The 20,622-nt window shown below is 47.1% G+C and overlaps 1 protein-coding gene across 1 annotated transcript in view; it reads right to left on the bottom strand.

Annotated features, from left to right (window-relative positions):
* The window catches only part of LOC142571904 (endothelin-converting enzyme 1-like), a 29,291-nt gene extending 18,539 nt beyond the window's left edge, over positions 1-10,752 (bottom strand). Inside the window, exons 1-2 of the mRNA XM_075680636.1 lie at positions 10,684-10,752; positions 8,972-9,106 (exon numbers count right to left, since the gene is read on the bottom strand). Of these exons, the coding sequence (XP_075536751.1) occupies positions 8,972-9,106; positions 10,684-10,752 (204 nt within the window). The remainder of the gene's footprint in view (positions 1-8,971; positions 9,107-10,683) is intronic.
* Between the last annotated feature and the right edge of the window lie 9,870 nt (positions 10,753-20,622).

Here is a 20,622-nt window from a genome sequence, read left to right as displayed (position 1 = left end):
GTTACAAATCCGTGTTGTCTCTGATGGCGACAACGGACTTCCATCGACACTGTGCGGAAATCAAAAGATATATCGCTGCATAGCACAAGTACGACATGCGCACACAACTTTAACTAGTACGTCCCCTACAATATGGAATAGAGGCAGCAATGTAGACAGCTTGGCCATTTTTTAACAGTGCCCAAGAGACGGAAGTTGAAAGTATTAGTAATCATTCCTGCTTCAGCAATGCCGTCGCGACCAAGACGTGGGCGTGTATCGTCCAGTAAGTCGATCGAGCGATGCAGTGGTGAAGCGGGAATGAACTCCGGTCATGTTCAATGCATCGTGCATGTATTCAATTTCTCGGCACGCGTGAACTTCGGCCACTGCTAGCGCATACAACAGAAGTGGTTTCCATTTTTTGGCAGCGCACACACAAACGAAACACGAGAAAGAATACAAGACAAGCGCTCGTCGAACAACTCAAAGTTTTTATATGAATAAAAGAATTATGTACCGAGTAATTATTAAATTCATGTGGGTTACATATAAAAACCGTCATACACTCAGGAGTGATTAATGAACGCGCTCGCTGCGTTTGCCAGTTGTTTACTTCATTCGGCGCACCGCAGTAATCTATGTCTGTCGTCTGCTTTTTTCGTACCATTTTCTTGTGGATCGGCAGAATTTCACTGGTGGCATCAACCCTTTCGTGTTTACATTGCTGTCGTGACAGTAAACAACGCAATAATAATTTCCGGTCATCCGAAGAGGCGCCGTCGCAAACAAGAGACGTTTCGCGCGCAGCGCGAACTGAACGCGGGCACGACCGCTAAGGGAAGCGGCGGCGGAAACCTACACCCGTTGGAGATGAAATCGTTCCGCCAGGGGAGAAACGAGCGCTGGCGTCTAGGATGAAACTTGGCGTGCGGTCGTCCATACGCAATGCCTCATGACCTCGAGCGTACCGGAATCTTGGAAGAACGCTAACATAATCCTAATCCATAAGAAAGGGGACGCCAAAGACTTGAAAAATTATAGACCGATCAGCTTACTGTCAGTTGCCTACAAAGTATTTACTAAGGTAATCGCAAATAGAATCACGAACTCCTTAGACTTCTGTCAACCAAAGGACCAGGCAGGATTCTGTAAAGGCTACTCAACAATAGACCATATTCACACTATCAATCAGGTGATAGAGAAATGTGCGGAATATAACCAACCCTTACATATAGCTTTCGTTGATTACGAGAAAACGTTTGATTCCGTCGAAACCTCAGCAGTCATGGAGGCATTACGGAATCAGGGTGTAGACGAGCCGTATGTGAAAATACTGAAATATATCTATAGCGGCTCCACAGCCACCGTAGTCCTCCATAAAGAAAGCAACAAAATCCCAATAAAGAAAGGCGTCAGGCAGGGAGATACGATCTCTCCAATGCTATTCACAGCGTGTTTACAGGAGGTATCCAGAGACCTGGATTGGGAAGAATTGGGGATAAAAGTTAATGGAGAATACCTTAGTAACTTGCGATTCGCTGATGACATTGTCTTATTTAGTAACTCAGGGGACCAATTGCAATGTATGCTTACTGACCTGGAGAGACAAAGCAGAAGAGTGGGTCTAAAAATTAATCTGCAGAAAACTAAAGTAATGTTTAACAGCCTCGGAAGAGAACAGCAATTTACAATAGGTAGCGAGGCACTGGAAGTGGTAAGGGAATACATCTACTTAGGGCAGGTAGGGACGGCGGACCCGGATCATGAGACGGAAATAATCCGAAGAATAAGAATGGGCTGGGGTGCGTTTGGCAGGCATTCTCAGATCATGAACAGCAGGTTGCCATTATCCCTCAAGAGAAAAATGTATAATAGCTGTGTCTTACCAGTACTCACCTACGGGGCAGAAACCTGGAGGCTTACGAAAAGGGTTCTACTTAAATTGAGGACGACGCAACGAGCTATGGAAAGAAGAATGATGGCTGTAACGTTAAGGGATAAGAGCAGATTGGGTGAGGGAACAAACGCGAGTTAATGACATCTTAGTTGAAATCAAGAAAAAGAAATGGGGGGGGGGGGGCATGGGCAGGGCATGTAATGAGGAGGGAAGATAACCAATAGTCATTAAGGATTACGTACTGGATTCCAAGGGAAGGGAAGCGTAGCAAGGGACGGCAGAAAGTTAGGTGAGCGGATGAGATTAAGAAGTTTTGCAGGGACGACATGGCCAGAATTAGTACATGACCGGGGTTCTTGGAGAAGTATGGGAGAGGCCTTTGCCCTGCAGTGGGCGTAACCAGGCTGCTGCTGCTGCTGATGATGATGATGACCTCACTGTGCAGCCACGACCGAAGCGGACTCAGCTTGTCTTGTAACAGCGGCACTCTCGTTCTATTGGCCCTGTCCTACATTCAAAGTGTGAAAACCTTACAAAATATAGAAAGGTTATATATGTAGCCTTACAGCAGCCCAGTGTGCCAGCCACCACGGTGCACCGCAAGAAGTTCGTAACACCGGCGCAGCTATAGATCTCGGCAGCGCGCGGCGACGGGGCGCACTTTTTTTGTGGCATGGGTGGGTCCAATCGCTTACCTGAGTCACGCCGTGAAAGGGTTACGGGATCGAAGCTGCGCGGTTCGTCGCGGGGAGCTTCGGCTGGAGGCGACCTGATCGCGGGCCCCTGCGCAGGCCCCGCACGAGCAGTGACGCCTGCGGCCTTTCGCTTCGTCGGGTCCTCGTGTGGCTCGGAAGACGCCGGCGCCTCGCGCGGCATGCCCGTCTCCGCCACACCGGGGTAGTCGTCGACGGCATTCGCGTGGCGCTGGGGCGCGGCGAGCGCTTTCGGCTGGTCGCTTTTGCTGCTCAGGAAGGAGATGCCTGGGGACGTCTTGGCCGATTTGCGAGCCTTGCCGCTTTTAGCGGACCTCAGATCAGGTGCCGATGGTTCCATTTTTTTTTTGGGGGGGGGGAGGTTATTGTCGATGGCAATGTTAAGTGCTCAACACGTGGCACTTACCCGTGAGAAACATTGGCTACACGTCGAGAAAAAATTAATTACCAGCCGCAAATGTCAAAGTTTCAGATAAACTAGAAAAATTATTAACGCGGAATTACCCGAAAGGTAAGGAAATGCGTATGGAGTTCCGCGAGGACAAGACGCGAAGGTCAAACAAGGAAAGGGGAGGGGCAAAAAGAAGGAAGAACAGGGAGTTGTAGAGAATCAGGGCGATTTCCTCGTTAAATTTTTAAAATTTATCCAAATTTATTTCTTCAGCTACTCAAAATTTCTCAGTAGTGATTCTTTTTAGATTCGGACAATCTTTTTCTTAAATCACACGATCCTTGGCCAATCCGCCATAGTGGGTGAAAGCCACTCTCGGAGTAAAGGGAAGCAAAGCAGACCATAAAAACGGAGGTACGGCAGTAGTTAAAAGAGTATGTGGCAAAACGAAATCGCAGCAGGGACGGCAACGTAACCTGCTGGATACGCCAACGAACTGGCGCAGTGCTGGACGAATTTTCACGTGGATGAGACGAACACTATACAGCTCCAAATGGCAATAAATTTCAACAGTCATTTTTATGCCCCGCTCGTCTTACTCGGCTTCATCTACTTCTGCATAACGGGCCAGAGTCACAGATACCTTTGGCCACTGCGGGCTTGTGACATCTATTCTCGGGGAACAGGAATGACTAAAATTGCTGGAATATTCCCTGAAAACAAATGAGCTTCCATCTAAACGAACATGTTTGTGTTTCATTGTGTTAGAGAGAAGAAGATGTAGCTGCTGCATGGAAGCGCGTAGCGCGTACATTTAGACAAAGTGTTTGTGCAAAACCGGTATCGAGTGCTGCTGCAAGAAAGGCTCATCAGATATGACTTGTGGAGCTACTAAGCCAGTACTTTCAGCTGGCAAACTTTCATTGACTATGAAGGAAGGAAGGAAGAAAGCAAGGAAGGGGAAAAAATTATTTAAGGCCAGCACTAACGCCCAGTAAAGGAGTGCGCTTGCTCCGTTAACGCCCGTTGTTGATCCACCGTGATCTCACTCTTGCGCATCTTTAGGCGGCTACGAAATTGCGCGTCGAGAAGCTTGTAAATGAGTCGTTCAGTGCGAGTACGCTTACGCGAGCAGTTGCGGCTTTTGAAGGGATAGATGCCCGCTTTATACTTTCACAAATCCGCAGCCCACCTTAATGGAAAATAGCGCTGCACTTTCTTTCACTGACCGGATTTCGCGTCCCAAAGTTTGTACCAGCATGCATTACGAATCAAGTTTAATTGTGAGTTTGAAACGTACCGCAGCTGCCTAGTGTGTTATGAGGAACACAGTTGTAGACGGCTACAGATAATTTTTGACTACCAGGGGTAGTCAGAACGTACACCTTCCCTTACACCTTGCAACGTACACCTTCCAGAAGTGCTTGGATTTAAAGTGGACGGAAGCATCAACCGGTCAGCAGTCGAGATAAGAAAGATAAATTTAGAGTATGGGTGAAAAAAAAGCAAGGAAGAGAATGACACGACTGGATCCGTTACAGGCACAGGTAGCGGTACAAGGTCGATAGAGAAATTTTGAGGCAGAGAAATAAAGATTAAAGAGGTGTATACAAAAAAAGTTGACTTGTCATCCCAGCCCTGCGAAAGTGCATGTCCAGCGAAGCTGTTGCGAAACCATCGCCACAACGGCTGAGGGGGTATGCGATGCTTTATTGATGATGAGGATGCTTGTTTTGAGCTTTGTTATTTATTGAAACGTATGTTGTTTGTTGTATGGGCGATTTCAATGAATGTATGCACTATTCGCTTCACTTTGCTGAGCTGTGGTATAGCCTATGCCTTACGGGGCTATGAGCCACTGCATTTCTGCTTGCTTACCGGGGCATGAGCCATTGATGATGATGATGATGATGATGATGATAGATGGTTGTTTTGGAGCTTGTCCTTTATTGAAACGCACGCTGTACTGTACGTTGCATGCGTGGTCTTGCTACCGATGAATACACATGATATCACCGCATAAGTGCCGTCAAGGTCGCCTCAGGAAGAGTAATTACGAATATGTTAGAAGAAATGCCTAGACTAGTGAACGAAGTCACCAAACACACGGGTGAATAAAAGTGTGAGTTAGCACTGTAGCGCCGATGTAATTCCGCTGCATACGTCGGCGAAATGCCTGCTTGGCAATACCTGCTTGGAAATATACAAAACTAGATCTTACCAACTTTTCAGTATTTTTTTTCGATTGTTACGGAAGAGTAGAGCCACACGATGTAGTTAGAAGCGGTGCAGCGCCGGCCAAAGTAGATGCATGCGCTGGCGGCAAGGCCAGGTTTACTCCTTTGCGGTGTAAGTATTTGTACTCCTATACGCAAAAGATCAGAGACATAATTCAATTTCGTACAAAATGCACACGCAAAAAGGCACTGTGCGTGGTAAGTCTGCTCAGACAGCATCAAGGTGTAATCACTTCACAAATATGATGCAATTTCTTTCTGTGAAAATCGAACAGCAATATCATATGCAATAGCTACCAGCAATCGTCGCTCTGAACCACGTGTTTTCTAACACATTTCCGAAGAACCCGCAAAATCGAAGACGTCCTCGCATGTAATCATTACAATAAGACACGGCGTGATTTAAGCTCCTTACAAACGAGTCCAGGCGAAAACCTCGTTCAAACAAAAACAATTACCAACAGTGTTACATGAAGGAACTACGTAGTAACAGTACAACATGTGCGAAGTGCACACATAAAATAGATACAATAACTCCGTGACAACTGGTGAGATGATTTAACGGACCGCGTAAAGCAAAGTCAGCCCTTGCAAGCCCCAGGAGCTGAGGAACGCAACACGATGCACTCTTACAATCGTGCACCCTATAGTAAAAGCAGCAAGGAAAAAAAGCAGTAAATGGTAAAGGCGGCAAGTCGTGTTCACAACGTAAGCCAAATGCCACAGTGCGGACAAACCGAACCAAAACATGGGTGTAGGCCGTGATCGACTTCATCGCTTAACCGCGTAAACATTATCGAATGCAACGCAGATCGCCAGGACAAAAAAAGAAAGCGTGATGACAAGTGATTTCCCGCCGAACGGCGGCGATACATTCCTGCCGTTGATCCCGCTAATGAGGCCTAATCATGTCACCGGCAAGATTTTGCAGGTTTTTGAGCACGCCACAGCGCAACGATCGTGCTTCGACATGCCTTGAATCTTTGGCCACCACACACATGCGACGGGTGTTGTAGCTTCGACGGGGCGGCCGGACAAAAGGGTTACGGCATGAGGCCTAAACGGCCGGGGCGCGCAGCGCCGCAAGAAAAGAGCCCGACTACGCCAGTCGGGGACCAGACAAAGAATAAAATCTTTATTTCTGAGGAGGCAATTTACAGGAGGCACTTACAGCGTGTGGCGCTGAGTGGCGCCCTGATGTAAAGACCCAAAACCGAAACCAGAAGTTACGGATACCACAACGGGTACAATCGCTCTCTCTCTCCCTTTCAGCTACCTCTCAAGAACCTGCGCGTCCAAGCAGACTGAATGGCACTCGCTCTTCCGTTACTGTTTCAACGCCAGATGTAATAAATCGCTTTACGGTTTAAAAAATGACAACCATTCCACTCTGTGAAGATGGAATGGCTGCGAAAGCTGACGACAGTTAAAGCTCTCAAACGAAAAGAAAAGTGCTTTCGCTGCCATAAAACTCCACATCATCATCATTTTTTGTGTTGCGAGTCTGGCGTCTTGCTCATTCGTAGGTGCCCGGGCTCGCGATTGTCGTTTTCGTTCAACATCGCGGGAACGTTCTTCATCGGTGGTCGTTTCGCGCCGGCTAAGTTTACATTCTCGTTGCTGTTTCCTCCGGCGCTCCTCGTAGCAATGTTGTTCTTCGTGTGTACGAGCTATACGTGTCCACCCCATCGATAACGCCGCTGTTTTTAGCGCGGATACCTCTACTGCTTATATACTGAGATAACTTTGACGTCACGCTATTGTTGTAATCTGTTCCGCATTTTGACAGCTGCGCCGCCGCACTGCACTCATATGGGCTTGCTAGAAATCGCTAAGTCCGTTTCTGTTGCCGGACGCCGAAAAAACTACGGAAGGTTAGTCATGCACAGCTTTTGCTGTAATTTGGCACCTCGATGATGATGATGATGATGATGATGATGATGATGATGATGATGACATGGCGTTTTTTTTTTCTCTTTGTATCGGGCGGACGAATAAGTTACATCCTAGCCTGTTCTTGAAGTCAATGCGCCCTCGTCCGGGAGGGTGCAAAACGATTTGCTCCTGTCGTGTGAGTTTGCCGCTGATCCTTGACCAAATCAGCACTCTCACGCAGCACGAACGTTAGCGCTAATTGCCGTAAATACATAAGTCGTTAGAAGGGTATCGTTTCTCGGCGATGTTAATTGAAATTTGTTGAAATTTGGCGGATATTTGAAATACCAATTCTGAAAAATTGCACCCATTCAGTTACGCTGGTGTTTTGTCGTGAATTTCCAAAGAGTGCCGAAGGGGGCAATGTCCAAAATTCCTGGACAGGGCACTGTTAAATTAAAGACGAAATTGGGGCACTCCCAGAACAAATGCAGAAGGTGCAGCCAAGACAAGGAGACCCAGCGTCCGATGGATGATTCGGGCTTGTGGCTATATTCCGTGTGTTGCTATGTTCACGAATGCTTTAGGATGTGCCTCAGCTGGCGTGATATAAACAACCGTATATTTCCTTCTCCAAGTAACTGAGTCTCCTTGTTCAAAGTGAACGAACAAGTTGTTCTTGATTCCATATTCAAATAACTTTTCCAGTGCAAGAAACGAAAACAATGACAGAAGCACACGTGGTCCGGGCGTGCTTCTCTACTATCCTTTTCATTTCATGAACGAGCACCCCTTATTAATGCGATTAGCAGACTTTGCCTACTTGAGCAATTTTGAGCGTGCCTGCCTGCCTGCCAATCTATCTATCTATCTATCTATCTATCTATCTATCTATCTATCTATCTATCTATCTATCTATCTATCTATCTATCTATCTATCTATCTATCTATCTATCTATCTATCTATCTATCTATCTATCTATCTATCTATCTATCTATCTATCTATCTATCTATCTATCTATCTATCTATCTATCTATCTATCTATCTAACCTGACGCTGTGGTGGTCAGGCGAGCGAGTTGCGCGCGTTATTGGGTTTCGGCAATCTTCTCGGTGGTGTTATGTACCCCCAGCTTGAGGAGATCATCGGTAGGGTCCCGAGAGCCCTTTTGACTACTTTGCGGGTGAGAGCGTTGAGCTTGTCTCGCTCCGATCTGAGCCAGTTGTGCATAGAAATCGTCTACGTGAAGTGGCATAGTACGAAGGCGTTGATCAGCCTGAGGAGATTGTTTTGCTTCATGCCTCTGTGTCGGTTTTGCGATTCTGTGAACGAGGCGGAAAGCGGCGTCCGTCTTTGCGATGATCTTGCGGAGCGCCTTTCCATTGCCACCGTTGAATTCGACAAACATGCCCAGGACCCGAATGACGTTGACCCTGAGTATTACCCCCTCCCCCCCACCCTTTTCGTCACAAGTGCGAAGACTGATGCTGCTTTCGGAGACTGGCTTCCATTTGGGTCTTTGGGTCTGCCTCCCTTCTCTTTTCTGTAAAGCAGAATCTCCGACTTGACGGGGAAGCATAGAAGTTAGGTGCGGCAGAGATACTCCTCGATCACGTGCATCGCCTCCTGCATGGTTTCTTCGACTGTACCCTCGCAGCCACCGGAGAACCAGTAGTGAGGTCGTGGGCTTAAATGGTGTGCTTGACGTCCTCGACGCGTGCCAACCTCTCGGAAAGACCAATCATACAGATGCTAAACAGTGTTGGGGAGATGACGGCGACTTGAGGAGTGCCCCATCCTCAGAGAGGCACATCTTTGGAGCAAAAGTCTCCAATGCGAAGCTTGGCCTTCCTGTCCGTTAGAAAAGAGCTGACGCAGCTGTGGAATCTGAAACCGAGGCTCAGGTCCGAAGTGGCCTTGGTGATGAAGGTGTGGAGCACGTTGTCGAAAGCCTTTTCGAGGTCCAGATCGAGCAGAGCCTTGACGTCTCTGGAACGGCCGTCCACGATCTGATCCAGTTGTCATATAGCTTGGGCCGCTAGGTCTGTAATGGTCATAATGGCGTCGTGGTAGTAGCATTGTCTTCACACCATCATCGTCATACAGTCGTCATGCATTCATCGTTGTACCGTAATCGCAATGCCGTCGTGGTAGTTCCATTGTCCTCTCTCCTGCTTCGTCATCAGTGATTCTCATCGTGCCATGGTCGTCACACCATACTCCATATACAATCGTTGTCATGCAGCGTCGTCACGCAATCATCGTCATATTTTCGTAGGCATCTGATTGTCCTCATACCGTTATCATGTCATCGTCGTCATGCATTTTCGCCATGCGTCGTTGTGATGACGTCATGGTCGTTCTACCATCGTCCTTATAACTTCGTCATCCGAATCTCACCATGTCGTCGTCACCACGCCAACGTCATCATCCATCCGTCCATATACCATGTTCGTTATGCCACCATCGTCACGCTGTCGTCTCAATATCACCATCATTTCAGACGCGTCATCTCATTGTGGTTATGCCATTGTCGTCTATACGCCATCGTCGTTCAATCGACGTCATTTCTAATTCACCATTCTACCATAATAAAGCTGCCGTCCTTCATTCGAGATTATGCCGCCATTGTTATGCCTTCTTCATCATTGCGTCGTCGTCAGGCAGTTGTCATCCAACATTTGTTGTCGTACAGTCATGGCTATGCCGTCGTGGTCGTTCCATAGTCGTCTTTTCAGCTTCTTGATCTAGTTATTGTTATCCCTCGGCGTCATGCCATCATTCATCATAGTTTTTGTGATACAGTCATCGTCATGCCATTTTCGTCGTACAAATGTCGTTGGCTCATTGACATCATCCCGCCGTCGTCAAGCTGTCGTCATTATACTATTGTCATCATTTTAAGATCGTCATATCATTGTCATCATGCCGCCGCCGTGATATCGCCTCCGCCATTCCATCTACGTGATTCGTTCGTCATTCCATCGTCATCACTGTGTCCTCGTCAAATATTCAGCCTCATGCCGTCATGCTTATGTCAAACATTCGTGTTTGTCGAACATCCGTTTCCAAACATTCATCGTCATGGTGCCGTTTTGGTCACTTCATTTTTTCATTCTAACTTCGTCATCTCACTCTCGTCGCTTTTGGGGTTACGCCATCATCTTCATACCGTCATAGTCTTCCTATTGTCCTTACGCCGTTGCCGTGACTCTGTCGTCATTTTATCATCGCCAATATTTTAAAATCGTCATCAGAATGTAATCGTGCCGTCGTCGTTATACTGCCGCCTTCGTTCCATCGGTGCTGGTCTGCTGGTCATCCGCCTTCACAGAGTGGGATGGCTCTGAATTTTTGTCAATATGGTGTGTCGCTACATTCCTTGAATGCTAATCGAATTACCTTCGAGAGTCATTGTGAGATAGGTGCGCCAGGAATTTTTCAGATTATCGGGCACTAAAAGACGCAAATAGCCGCTACTGCTCGAGCCTCCAGGGTGGCGAAGAAGCGGAAAAGAAGAGGCGCGTGTCCCGCACTGTGTACCAGGCGCGTGTGGTGCGCTTCGAACAGCCGTTGCCGCTCGCACCTGGGAGCTCAGGTACATCGCTATGTGTCCCCCGATGCAGCCCTGACTTGAACCCTTTGGAGCCGGCATATCTAGAGACGCTGGGAGCCTGGTTCCTGGGTGTCACCAAGCACGGCTTGCGAGAAGAGCGCCGGAGGCGAGCGACCGACTGACGGAAACAACCGGGCGAAATCTTAGCGCTCAAATCTGCCTCTTATTTCGAGAGTGCCAACATGGCGGGCATCTGCTTCGCTTGCGATCCGCCGGAGGGAGAGAATGAAACTGGAGCAGCTCCCCAAGAGGCACCAGCGGACATCGGCATTCCTGGCACATCCGGGTTCGTCGGAAATGAAGCTTCAGCTCGGAGCAAGGTTCGGAAAAATCTACGCAATACCGAGGAGTCGTCAAGCATCGCGTCGACGATAACCGCTAGCCGCGACAAACGCGTAGGAAAGAAGGACCACCAAGGAAAAGAAAACTTGTTACCGAGCAGAGCTGGAAGGAGCAAGCATACTGCCAAGAATGTTCGCAGCTCAAGGAAAGACTCACCTGATGTCAACCCAAGAGGGACAAATCGCATGGCCAAAAAGAGGCATGCGTCAGAGGAAAGGTCTGCGACAAGCACCGGTTACACAAGCCCAACTAGGTCATCGAGCAGCGGCAGAGAAGAGAAGCGCGGGACTCAGACGGCCCACAAATGGAGCAAAGCTAGTGAACAGAGCCGCACTGCTAAGGCTCGGCAACCAACGAGCTCGTCGTATAGCGGCGGCAGTCGGCGTAAGCGCAGAACGAGAAATCGAAGCACTGCAACAAGCAGGTCTTTGAGCAGCAGCAGCAGCAGTATTAAGCATGGCGTTAAGAGGTCACGGAGCTCAAGCACAGTGAGTGGGCACAAACGAAAAATCAAGAAGGCGCGCCGCTCTGGAACTACGTCGACGGTGAGCAGTGGCGAGAGCGCTGTTGAAGCTAAACGACAGCGTCGATTGCGAAGCATGTCAAGACGCAGTGGAGGCAATAAGCACAGGGTTAAAGGTCGATCTGTGTCGGAGAGCAGCACGCTTAGCAGTTTGAGCGGTAGTCGCAAAACCAAGAAGAATCGCCGTGCTGGACGCCGCTCTTCGCGCACTCGCAGCCACCACGAGAGCCGACGCCAAACAGGCGCCCCGTCAAGTAGCCATTCATCATCCACTGTATCGACGCGCAAGAGCCGCAAGGCCAAGGCAGCGGCGACTCGAAAGAACACTCGGGGTGCTGCTGAGAAGGCTACGGTGACAGAAAAAGCTCCGAGAATGCCAAAGAGTAAACCAGCGGTTTCCACAGTGAAGAGACCGACGCGCAAGCTCAAAACCAAGACGTCGGAAGACGAGGCACGCAGCCAAGAGACCGCTGCACCGGATCCGGGTATGAATGCTGAGTCAACACTAGGAACAACGCGAAAACGCAAAGCCACTACATCCAAAGCTGCAGTAGGTGCTCAGAAAACTCACACTTTGCCAGGAACGGCAACGATGCATACACGCAAAGCTAGGACGACCCGGGATGCTGACAGCACCGAGAAAGCCAAACCAACGCTAGGACCTGCAACGACGCGTACACGCAAAGCTAGGACGTCAGAGGATGCCGGCAGTGCTGAGAAGATTCAGCCGACGCCAGGACCTACAACAACACGGTCGCGCAAAGCCAATACATCTGAAGACGTCGGTGGTGCTCAGAAGGCTGAGAAAGCAGCAGGAACATCGCGAAAGCGCAAAGCAACAACATCGAAAGATGCAGGAGTCAATGTAGAGACTGAGACAGCAGTAGGCGCAACCACAACAAAACGCAAAACAAAGACGGCTGAGCACGGAGAGAGTAGTCAGAAGATTGATTCGAAGGGTAAAACAGGTATGACGAGAAAGCGCAAATCCACAATGCCGGAAGACACAAAAATCCCTAAAAAGACCGATATCCCTGCCACGGCGAGAAAGCACGGTACAAAGACGTCAGGAGATGAAAGGAGTGAAAGTGCGAAATCAACGACACTGACCACGACACCCAAGAGCAAACCTAGCACATCTAAAGACACGAACACCAGCAAAAAGACCCATGACCAGACACCAGCCACTACGGCGAAAGAGCGCACTGCGGGAACCACTGAAGACTCGGGATGTGAAGGCAGTATCAAGTAAACGGCAGGAACTAGCTGTGCTACAGAACGCAACTAAGCAACCTGCGGGAGTGGTCTGAAGAGTGACGAGCTGTTCATCGACCATCAGGACAGCTGATGGCGGAAACTGTTCCAATCCGCCGCACAATATTGGCAGCTTTTATTTCTAAATTGCGATAAGAAATCCAAGGTCCAAACAACAGCCCGGGCGGCGGCTGTACGCACACCGCATGAAGTCCAAATCATCGGCTTGCAGGATTGGTCATTATATGCTTAGATTTGGAGACTGGTCGTGAATGTCGCACAGTAAAGCATTTCAGCTGTCTGGTGCATTTTCTTTCAATATATTACAGTTATGGGCTCATTGCAGCAGCTATTTCGGTTGGCCATGTTGTCCGCCGCCGCCCCCTGTCTCCGTCGCAGTTTTCGCCAGGAATGGGAGAAAAAATTACTCAGTTCCCGTGATAAACACCTGGGCCGCATGTTGCAGGTTCGCTGGTTAACCATCTGTACGGAGCGCTTGGGAGGTAATTTTACAAGGCTTATTTTTTATGATGTACGTTTTATGTTCATTTTCGTTTTTTATGAAGTGTAAAGTACCATTAGCGAAGATGGTAAGGCACTTCGGGGTCGGCCGACACGCGCTCGGCGTTCCACCGCTTCTGTCGCTGCTTCGTCCTTCTTGCTCGTCGCTCGGCCTCTAGATCACGAGACGCACACGGCTAGTCCATGGCGCACACAGAACTCGCCGCAACTGACAGACGAAGTCAGAGCACAGAGCACCCATATAAACTTACAGAAGGGCAACTGTACCTCCCACAGTGCAACAGAAGTAAGAGCAGTGGTGGCGTTGTGAACTAAGGTATGCCACCGAGAGATGGCGCTAGCAAAATCAAAACTAATATCATCTTTATTAGGTCGTGAGCAATACGGCCGCTACGGTAGCGGCTGGTGGGGCTCGTCGCCCTGCTCGCTCGCTAGTTTCGGTCGCTTGGTTACCGCTTTTGGGGTGGTATTCGTGTGTGCGGTACTGTAACATGACTACCAGATATATTTATTATGCCGCCAGGTCACCCAGAAGCCTCAACTGCAAAAGACACTTCAAGCAAGTAAGCTTATATCGTTTATTGTCATGGTAAATAAAGCAGTACATGCCACAGTTTTCGTACAGTTCAGGCGGAGCTAATGATGTCAGTCACTTAGTTTACAACACAGGAACACAAATAGACATCTATTCAATGAAACCGAGTTTTCTCATCGCGTTCTGCCAAAGCAGCGAGAACGAAGTTTCAGACAACGATATTTATGATGGGCTACCCTCGTTCTTGTATTGCGTACAGTACTGCTCGACGTGCTTCATAGTACATTGTCTGCGTTCAACGATTTCAACTATATCAAAAAAGAAAGATGAAACATGCTCGGCGAGGATGTGCTTTCCGCAAGATAAGCTCGAACTGCAATGTCCCATTGTTTTCATAACACATTGGCGAGAGGCACGAAGTGTAGGGGTAAAAAAGAAAGTTATGCTAAATTTTAGAGCAAACATTGTCCGCTCTTGATGTTTCTACTGCACAATTAGTGTTCAGGTGCGGCAGGAAAGGCTTCGACGCAAGTGGAGTACTAGTAGGAAAGCGAGGAACGTTGTGGAGACAACAGTGCTTACAAGGACCTTTGCAAATATTATGTGAATAAACAAGGACACTAAATAAACATATAACACCAATTCATTCTCAGGGATCCTTGGAAAATGCGATTTACGGTTTCATGTTGTAAAAACATCTAGGTTTGTTTATTCAAACAAGCCAAAGAGGTTGCAAGGAAATGAACATTTCAAATGAGTAACAGAGGTGAGCAAGAGAAGCCTCAGCCTGGCGCCAACGTTTCATCCAGCAAACGTATTTGTGAGGGCCGTGACGAAAACAAGTTCCCCACTCTGAGGCTTTCCTTGCTCCTCCACTGTTGATTGGTTGAATGCTAAGGCAAACTTACGCCGAGTATATTTCAAAGAGTTTTTTGGGCACACGCTGGTCAGGTTTGTCATCTGCTGTTTCAAGAGGAAGAAAAATTGTTTTAGTGATTTGTCATGTTTGAGAAGTGTGAACTAGGCCGACTGTGTGCATTTGCGTTTTCTAGCTATCTCTTACGGTGCAGGACCAGCCTATTGATTTCATGCAAACTGTACATGACGCCTTTTGTAGTTAACAAATGTAGAATAATGCGCGCATCCAGATCTAATTTTAATCCTAGCACTTACCATCTGAACAACGTTCTCTTAGATTTCATCATGTCATATAAATATATTGGTGCACATATTACAAAAAGCTTAAATTGGACCATTAATATTAGATAGGTCATCAACAATGCCGATCAGATGCTCGGGCACTTATGGCGCAACTTTTCCAGAGCACCGTCTACTTAAAAACTACAGCTTTGCAAGACTCTAATACACTCGAAACTTGAATCTGCATCTGCAATGCGCGATCCTACTAGCGTTAATCTTATTACTTGACTCTACTCGTTTCATTCTTTTTCATTATAACCGTACAACGACTATCTCAATAAAAATTAAGCTAGCACTTATTCCACTAGCTAACCGCCGCAATGTCGCCAGTACCCCCCCCCCCCCTTTCGCTACTTCATAAAAGTTTCCATTACACCACACTTCACGACGACTTTATACTGCGACCTCAGTACATTTCAAACCGCGTTGGTCATCGCAGTAAAGTAGGAATTTATTCAAGTTACACGAAGTCTTTCTTTCAATCTTTCATCCTCCGTACGTCTCGGGAATGGAACCACCTTCCCTCGAGTATGGTAGCCATTACCAATAGCAAACTTTTTTTTGGCAAAATATTAGCTAACATTGTATAGTCAGGAGAATCATTACGTTACCAGAACTCACTGCACTTCTATGTGTGTCTGCTTTACTCTACTACTTCGTAACCACTCCCCGTTTTAATGCCACATGGCCCTGAAGGTACTTTAAATAAAAGGTACAATAATAAACTGAAGAGTGGCTGCCAGGGTTTCAGTCAACATGAAGTATAATTTCTTCAAAATTGCATTGAGCGTGTAGAAGCAGTGCATTTCATGTAGAAGCAGACAAAACTATTTATTATTTATGCTGTACTCCGTGTTGGGAATTTTAGCAACGTGGCAAAATAACAAGAGCCTTGTTCGAATTCTCTTTGAAGAGCGATAACTTTATAATTTTTATTTTACACTTTCATGATATGACTGCCGAAATCTGTTTTATTCGCTTCGCGTGCAAAGAATTGCAAAATTTAAAATGCGAAGCAGTGCTTTTTTACTCTTCGGTGCACACACCCAGAGGCTGCAAGATTTATCCGTTTTCGCGGGTAGTTTCCATAGTTTCCAAAGGGACTGTGATCGGTTCCAGCGGCGAATTTTCGCGCTAGCTAGCACATATTTTCAAAAGCAAGACGTCATTACGCGGCCAGACGCAGCAGATCTAACGACTGAAGCCGTGCATGCAGCCATTATGCCAGTGAAACGCCGCAGCTGTTAAGATTCACCGTCTTCAAACACGTTCGCTTGGCGGTGGCTTTCGAATGTTGGACGCATAAACTGACTGAGGTACTATTGTTATCTTATTAAAACGAACATGCGTGATGATGCTCAAAGAAAACGACCACCCCGTTCGCTAACATTTTACCGCCGCACAATTCAAACCAATAACGGCACGGACTGCAATCGATACCAGTGGGCTGCTGCATACCAGACGCCAGTGAGGTCTCAAAGCCTTTATACAAGTAATAAAACAGAAACTTTAGCAACACAAGTGCACTAAAAACAACTGTCTACTTATTTTGTAACAAAACGACATGTGAACTATGTTTGTCGGTTATTATATGTACATTTCTCTATCAAACATTTAGACGCGTAGAGCGCCCATAGCAGAAAAAGGTACAAATTAAAGTATGCGAACAAATTACAGTAGCTGCACTTGCGCGCTTCATGCTGGAACGTGCCGCGGTTGATTTTTCGCCCTTTGTGGCGATTGCTGGAACTGGCGACGCTGGGTATAGTGTATACTCTATAGTATTATGCTGATGTTTATTTTTTTTCCCGACTCCGTACTAGTATAAAACCGTATTTACCCCCTTACACTATGCCTTCTCGAAGGCCTGTAAGGTACATGTAAATATATAAATAAATAAATAAATAAATAAATAAATAAATAAATAAATAAATAGAATTATGCTAGGGCGCTATAATGCTGGGCCTGCTTAGCCAGTTCAGCCAGCACGCCTCCGCCCACCTTGCTGCTGCGCCACTGTTCGCCTCCTTTCTCCCTTTCCGCTTCCCTCAACGCCACTTAGACTTTCCTTTAGGTGGCGCTGCTTTGCCGCGAAGAACGTCAAGTTGAAAGTCAGGGAGGCTGAAATAATCTCATGGGTGGGGGCAATGGAAAAGAAGCCTGCCATGAGTAGCCACTTCAGAGGAAAAAACTAAATCAGGAAAGAAACAATTTATGATAATTCAAAGGGAAGCTCATTACTTTTCGAAGCGAGATCAGGATGCTTTAGAACACGCACCTATAAAGCGAGATATAAGAAGGAAGAAGCATGTGCTTGCTGCGGTAAAGCTAGGGAAACGATGGAGCATGTTTTATTACAATGTGAAGATATCTGCCCAGCAGTCGATTTAGGCACCACTGGACTCTTTGAAGCCCTTGGCTTCAGCGAGAGCAGGGGCAAAGTAAACATGTCCGCAATAGAGATTAGTAAGAGGCGATTGGAAGATAAGTGGAAGTAGGGGAACGAGAAAAAACGGAGACGTACAAAAACAAAGTTCACAATAGGGGGCCAGAAAATTTGGTTATGGGAATTCATCGAGCGTTTTTTTTTTCTTTTTTAACCTAGGTAGGACATTAAGCAATATACTAGCAAGAGCTTGGTGGCGCAACCCACCACCCGGTGCCAAGGGGATGCTCATAAGATCCATCCATCCATCCTCTGAAACCCCCTTAAACTGCCAAAACTTCGTAAAGAAGCGACACTCTCCTCCTCCGCCTTTACTCCTCCTCGTTTCTCCTCGCTTTCACGCTCCTTTCTCGACCGCGATGCCGCATACACCGCTCGACCGTAGCAGACGACCTTTCGCAGAGTGAAAGCGGTGCGCTATAGGGGTTCGCGTTGGCTTTCTAGCTCCGTGCAACTTCGTGTACGGCATCTAATTTCTATACGGACGGTAATACTGATTCAGTGACGGCAGATTTCTTTTCCTGTTTTGATAATTATATTAAAAAAAGTATCTGAACGAGCGCTAACGCTGGGCCATGACGACTCCGAATGTATCGCGTTCGCTACAATTAGGTACTCAACATTCGTCGAGTGAGTGTCGCAAGATGCTGTTGAGAATGGTTGTAAATAACACATTTACAATCGAATGCGCACATCCTGACCTCCAGCAAACCCTCAGTAGCCTAAATAATCCGCGCCGTCCTTACCATATGAATTCGCGGTGCGTATCAGCTATGACGTACAAAGGCCGACAGAGGGCACGAACGATGGCTGCTCTGAAGGTTCGAAAGAGTATTACAAGCTACAGTGCCGCCGACGTGCGTGCTCGCCAATCCTCTAAGCACGCGCAAAGGCTGAGAGCTGGGCGCTTCTGCCATCATGTTTCTCGTGTCTCAAAGTCGACAGAAATACGCGCGGCCAATCATCGGGTCGGGATTCTGCGTATACAGGGTGTCCCAGCTAACTTGGACCAAGATTTTCAAAATACCCAAGAGCTCTAGAGAAATCGTACCTACTGCATAGTAGCCATAGTCATATGTACTTACGGCCAGCATATTTTTCATCACGAAGTATTACATAATTACTTTTGATTAGTGCATTAATCGCAAACATATCAATTACAATGTTGTAGGGCACCTTAAATAACCTCCGAATCAAGCATTTATTTCGTGCTGAAGTGGTCCTGGTTGTTTTTCCCAAGAAAATACAAAAGCCCACGAAATACGCGACATACGAAATAGATGCGCACTCGCACGCCGCTACTCAAGCGCCTACAAGCAACCATTGAAAGATATACGGCTGCATTAATTCTCTTATCGCCGCATTGTACAAGGCTCCGCAACGCTTATCATGGCGTCAGCGGCGTGTTCCCTTGATGCCGCGACTATCGCATAGCGTCAAGCCCTGTATCTAGCTGCCGCCGCTAGTGAAGCCGCGTATCCGTGGCTATTCGCTTGGGAGCGCTTGAGCTTGGGCACGAGAGCGCCTATATCGTATTTTGAATGTTTCGCTCGCTTTTGTTTTTTTCTCTGAAAAACCGACGAGGCAAAGCTGAGTACTAAACAAATGCCTAATTCGGAGGTTATTTGAGGCGCCAAACAACTTTGTAATTGATATGTTTGCGATTCAAGCAATAATTAAACAGTTCGCTAATTAAAAGTAATTAATTGAGTAATTCTTCATGATGAAAAAAAAATACTGGCCGTAAGTGCATACGACTACTGCTACTATGCAGTCGGTACGATTTATCTAGAGCTCTTCGGTATACTTAAAATCTTGGTCCAAGTTAGCTGGGACACCCTGTATAGAAAATGAAATCAGTTTATTAGTATTCGTTCGCAAGGCGGTAATGCGATAACAGCGCTTTATTCAGACTCAAGCAAGTCCATTATTTTGTCAGGTTAGTGACTCATCACGAATAACACTTTATCGTGCGTTAGCTCGTCCATTCACGAAGTTACGTACTTGTCGCGAACCGAGTTGCACTAAGGTGCATGTATTGAGGACGGTTGCGCTCGCTCCGAAATAACATTTGCGAGATATGACTTTAGTGAAGTGATGACCGCGCGAAGAATTGCCGAGCTATGACGCGGCCGAAATTGCGGTAAGTGAAATGATACAGTCATTCAATTGACGCAGCATTTGTTGTCTCATTACGTGTCTCAAAGGCACAGCGGTAGAACGAGCTAGTAGTCTAACGAACGAGTAAGCGAACGAGCAAACGACGACTAAACCAGCCAGGGGACGAGCGAGCGACCGCGCATTTTCTTTGCGAGTGCTCCACCGCCGCATCTTAACTTAGACACCTTAAAGCTGACACGAATTAACGCGTACGTCTCAAACACTTACGATGCTGTCGTTCGGCGACGAACACGGTTTCGGGAGAGCCCGCATATTCTCCCTTTGTACCGCAAATCCACCGGGCGAGCGCCAATGACGAACACGAACAAAAATTGAAGCACACTTTGTAAATTCCAAAGTGTGTTCGGCGAAAGCCTGTGCCCGTTCAACTGACTATGCCATATCTTTTTTTTGTGCATGACACTCCCAGTGGAATAGGCACAGGCTTTCGCCGAACACACTGGAATTTACAAATGTCCATCAATATTTTTTTTTGACAAAGATTGACAAAGTGTGGTTTGAAGTAAACGATGGACTGTTTATTCGTGAATTATTTTTGTCTTTGCTTTAATGCCCCATGAATTCCTTATGCTTGGCTGGGTCGACGTCTACGATAGCTGCCTTGCGATCACTGAAATGTACTGATATGTACTCGAGATCTTTGGTGGTTGGATATGTATGGAACACGAGATCAAGACAGCTACCATGCTGCGTGGTGGCTGTTGTCGGTGTACCAACTGTAACTCTAGTGAACTTTGTAGACCACTGACGAATGCATGTCTGTTCCTAGCGTCTTGGTTGAAATCCCCGACAACAACCATCGGCCGATGCCTGATGCTTGTTGGTAGGATGCGATACACAAAGGCAATGGCTGCTTCTTGTCCGAGGTTTGGGTCCAAGTACACACAGGCTACAAAGAGCCCAGTC

Source organism: Dermacentor variabilis, chromosome 1, assembly GCF_050947875.1.
Source record: "Dermacentor variabilis isolate Ectoservices chromosome 1, ASM5094787v1, whole genome shotgun sequence".
Taxonomy (NCBI): domain Eukaryota; kingdom Metazoa; phylum Arthropoda; class Arachnida; order Ixodida; family Ixodidae; genus Dermacentor; species Dermacentor variabilis.
This window is presented reverse-complemented; position numbering and strand designations above follow the sequence as displayed.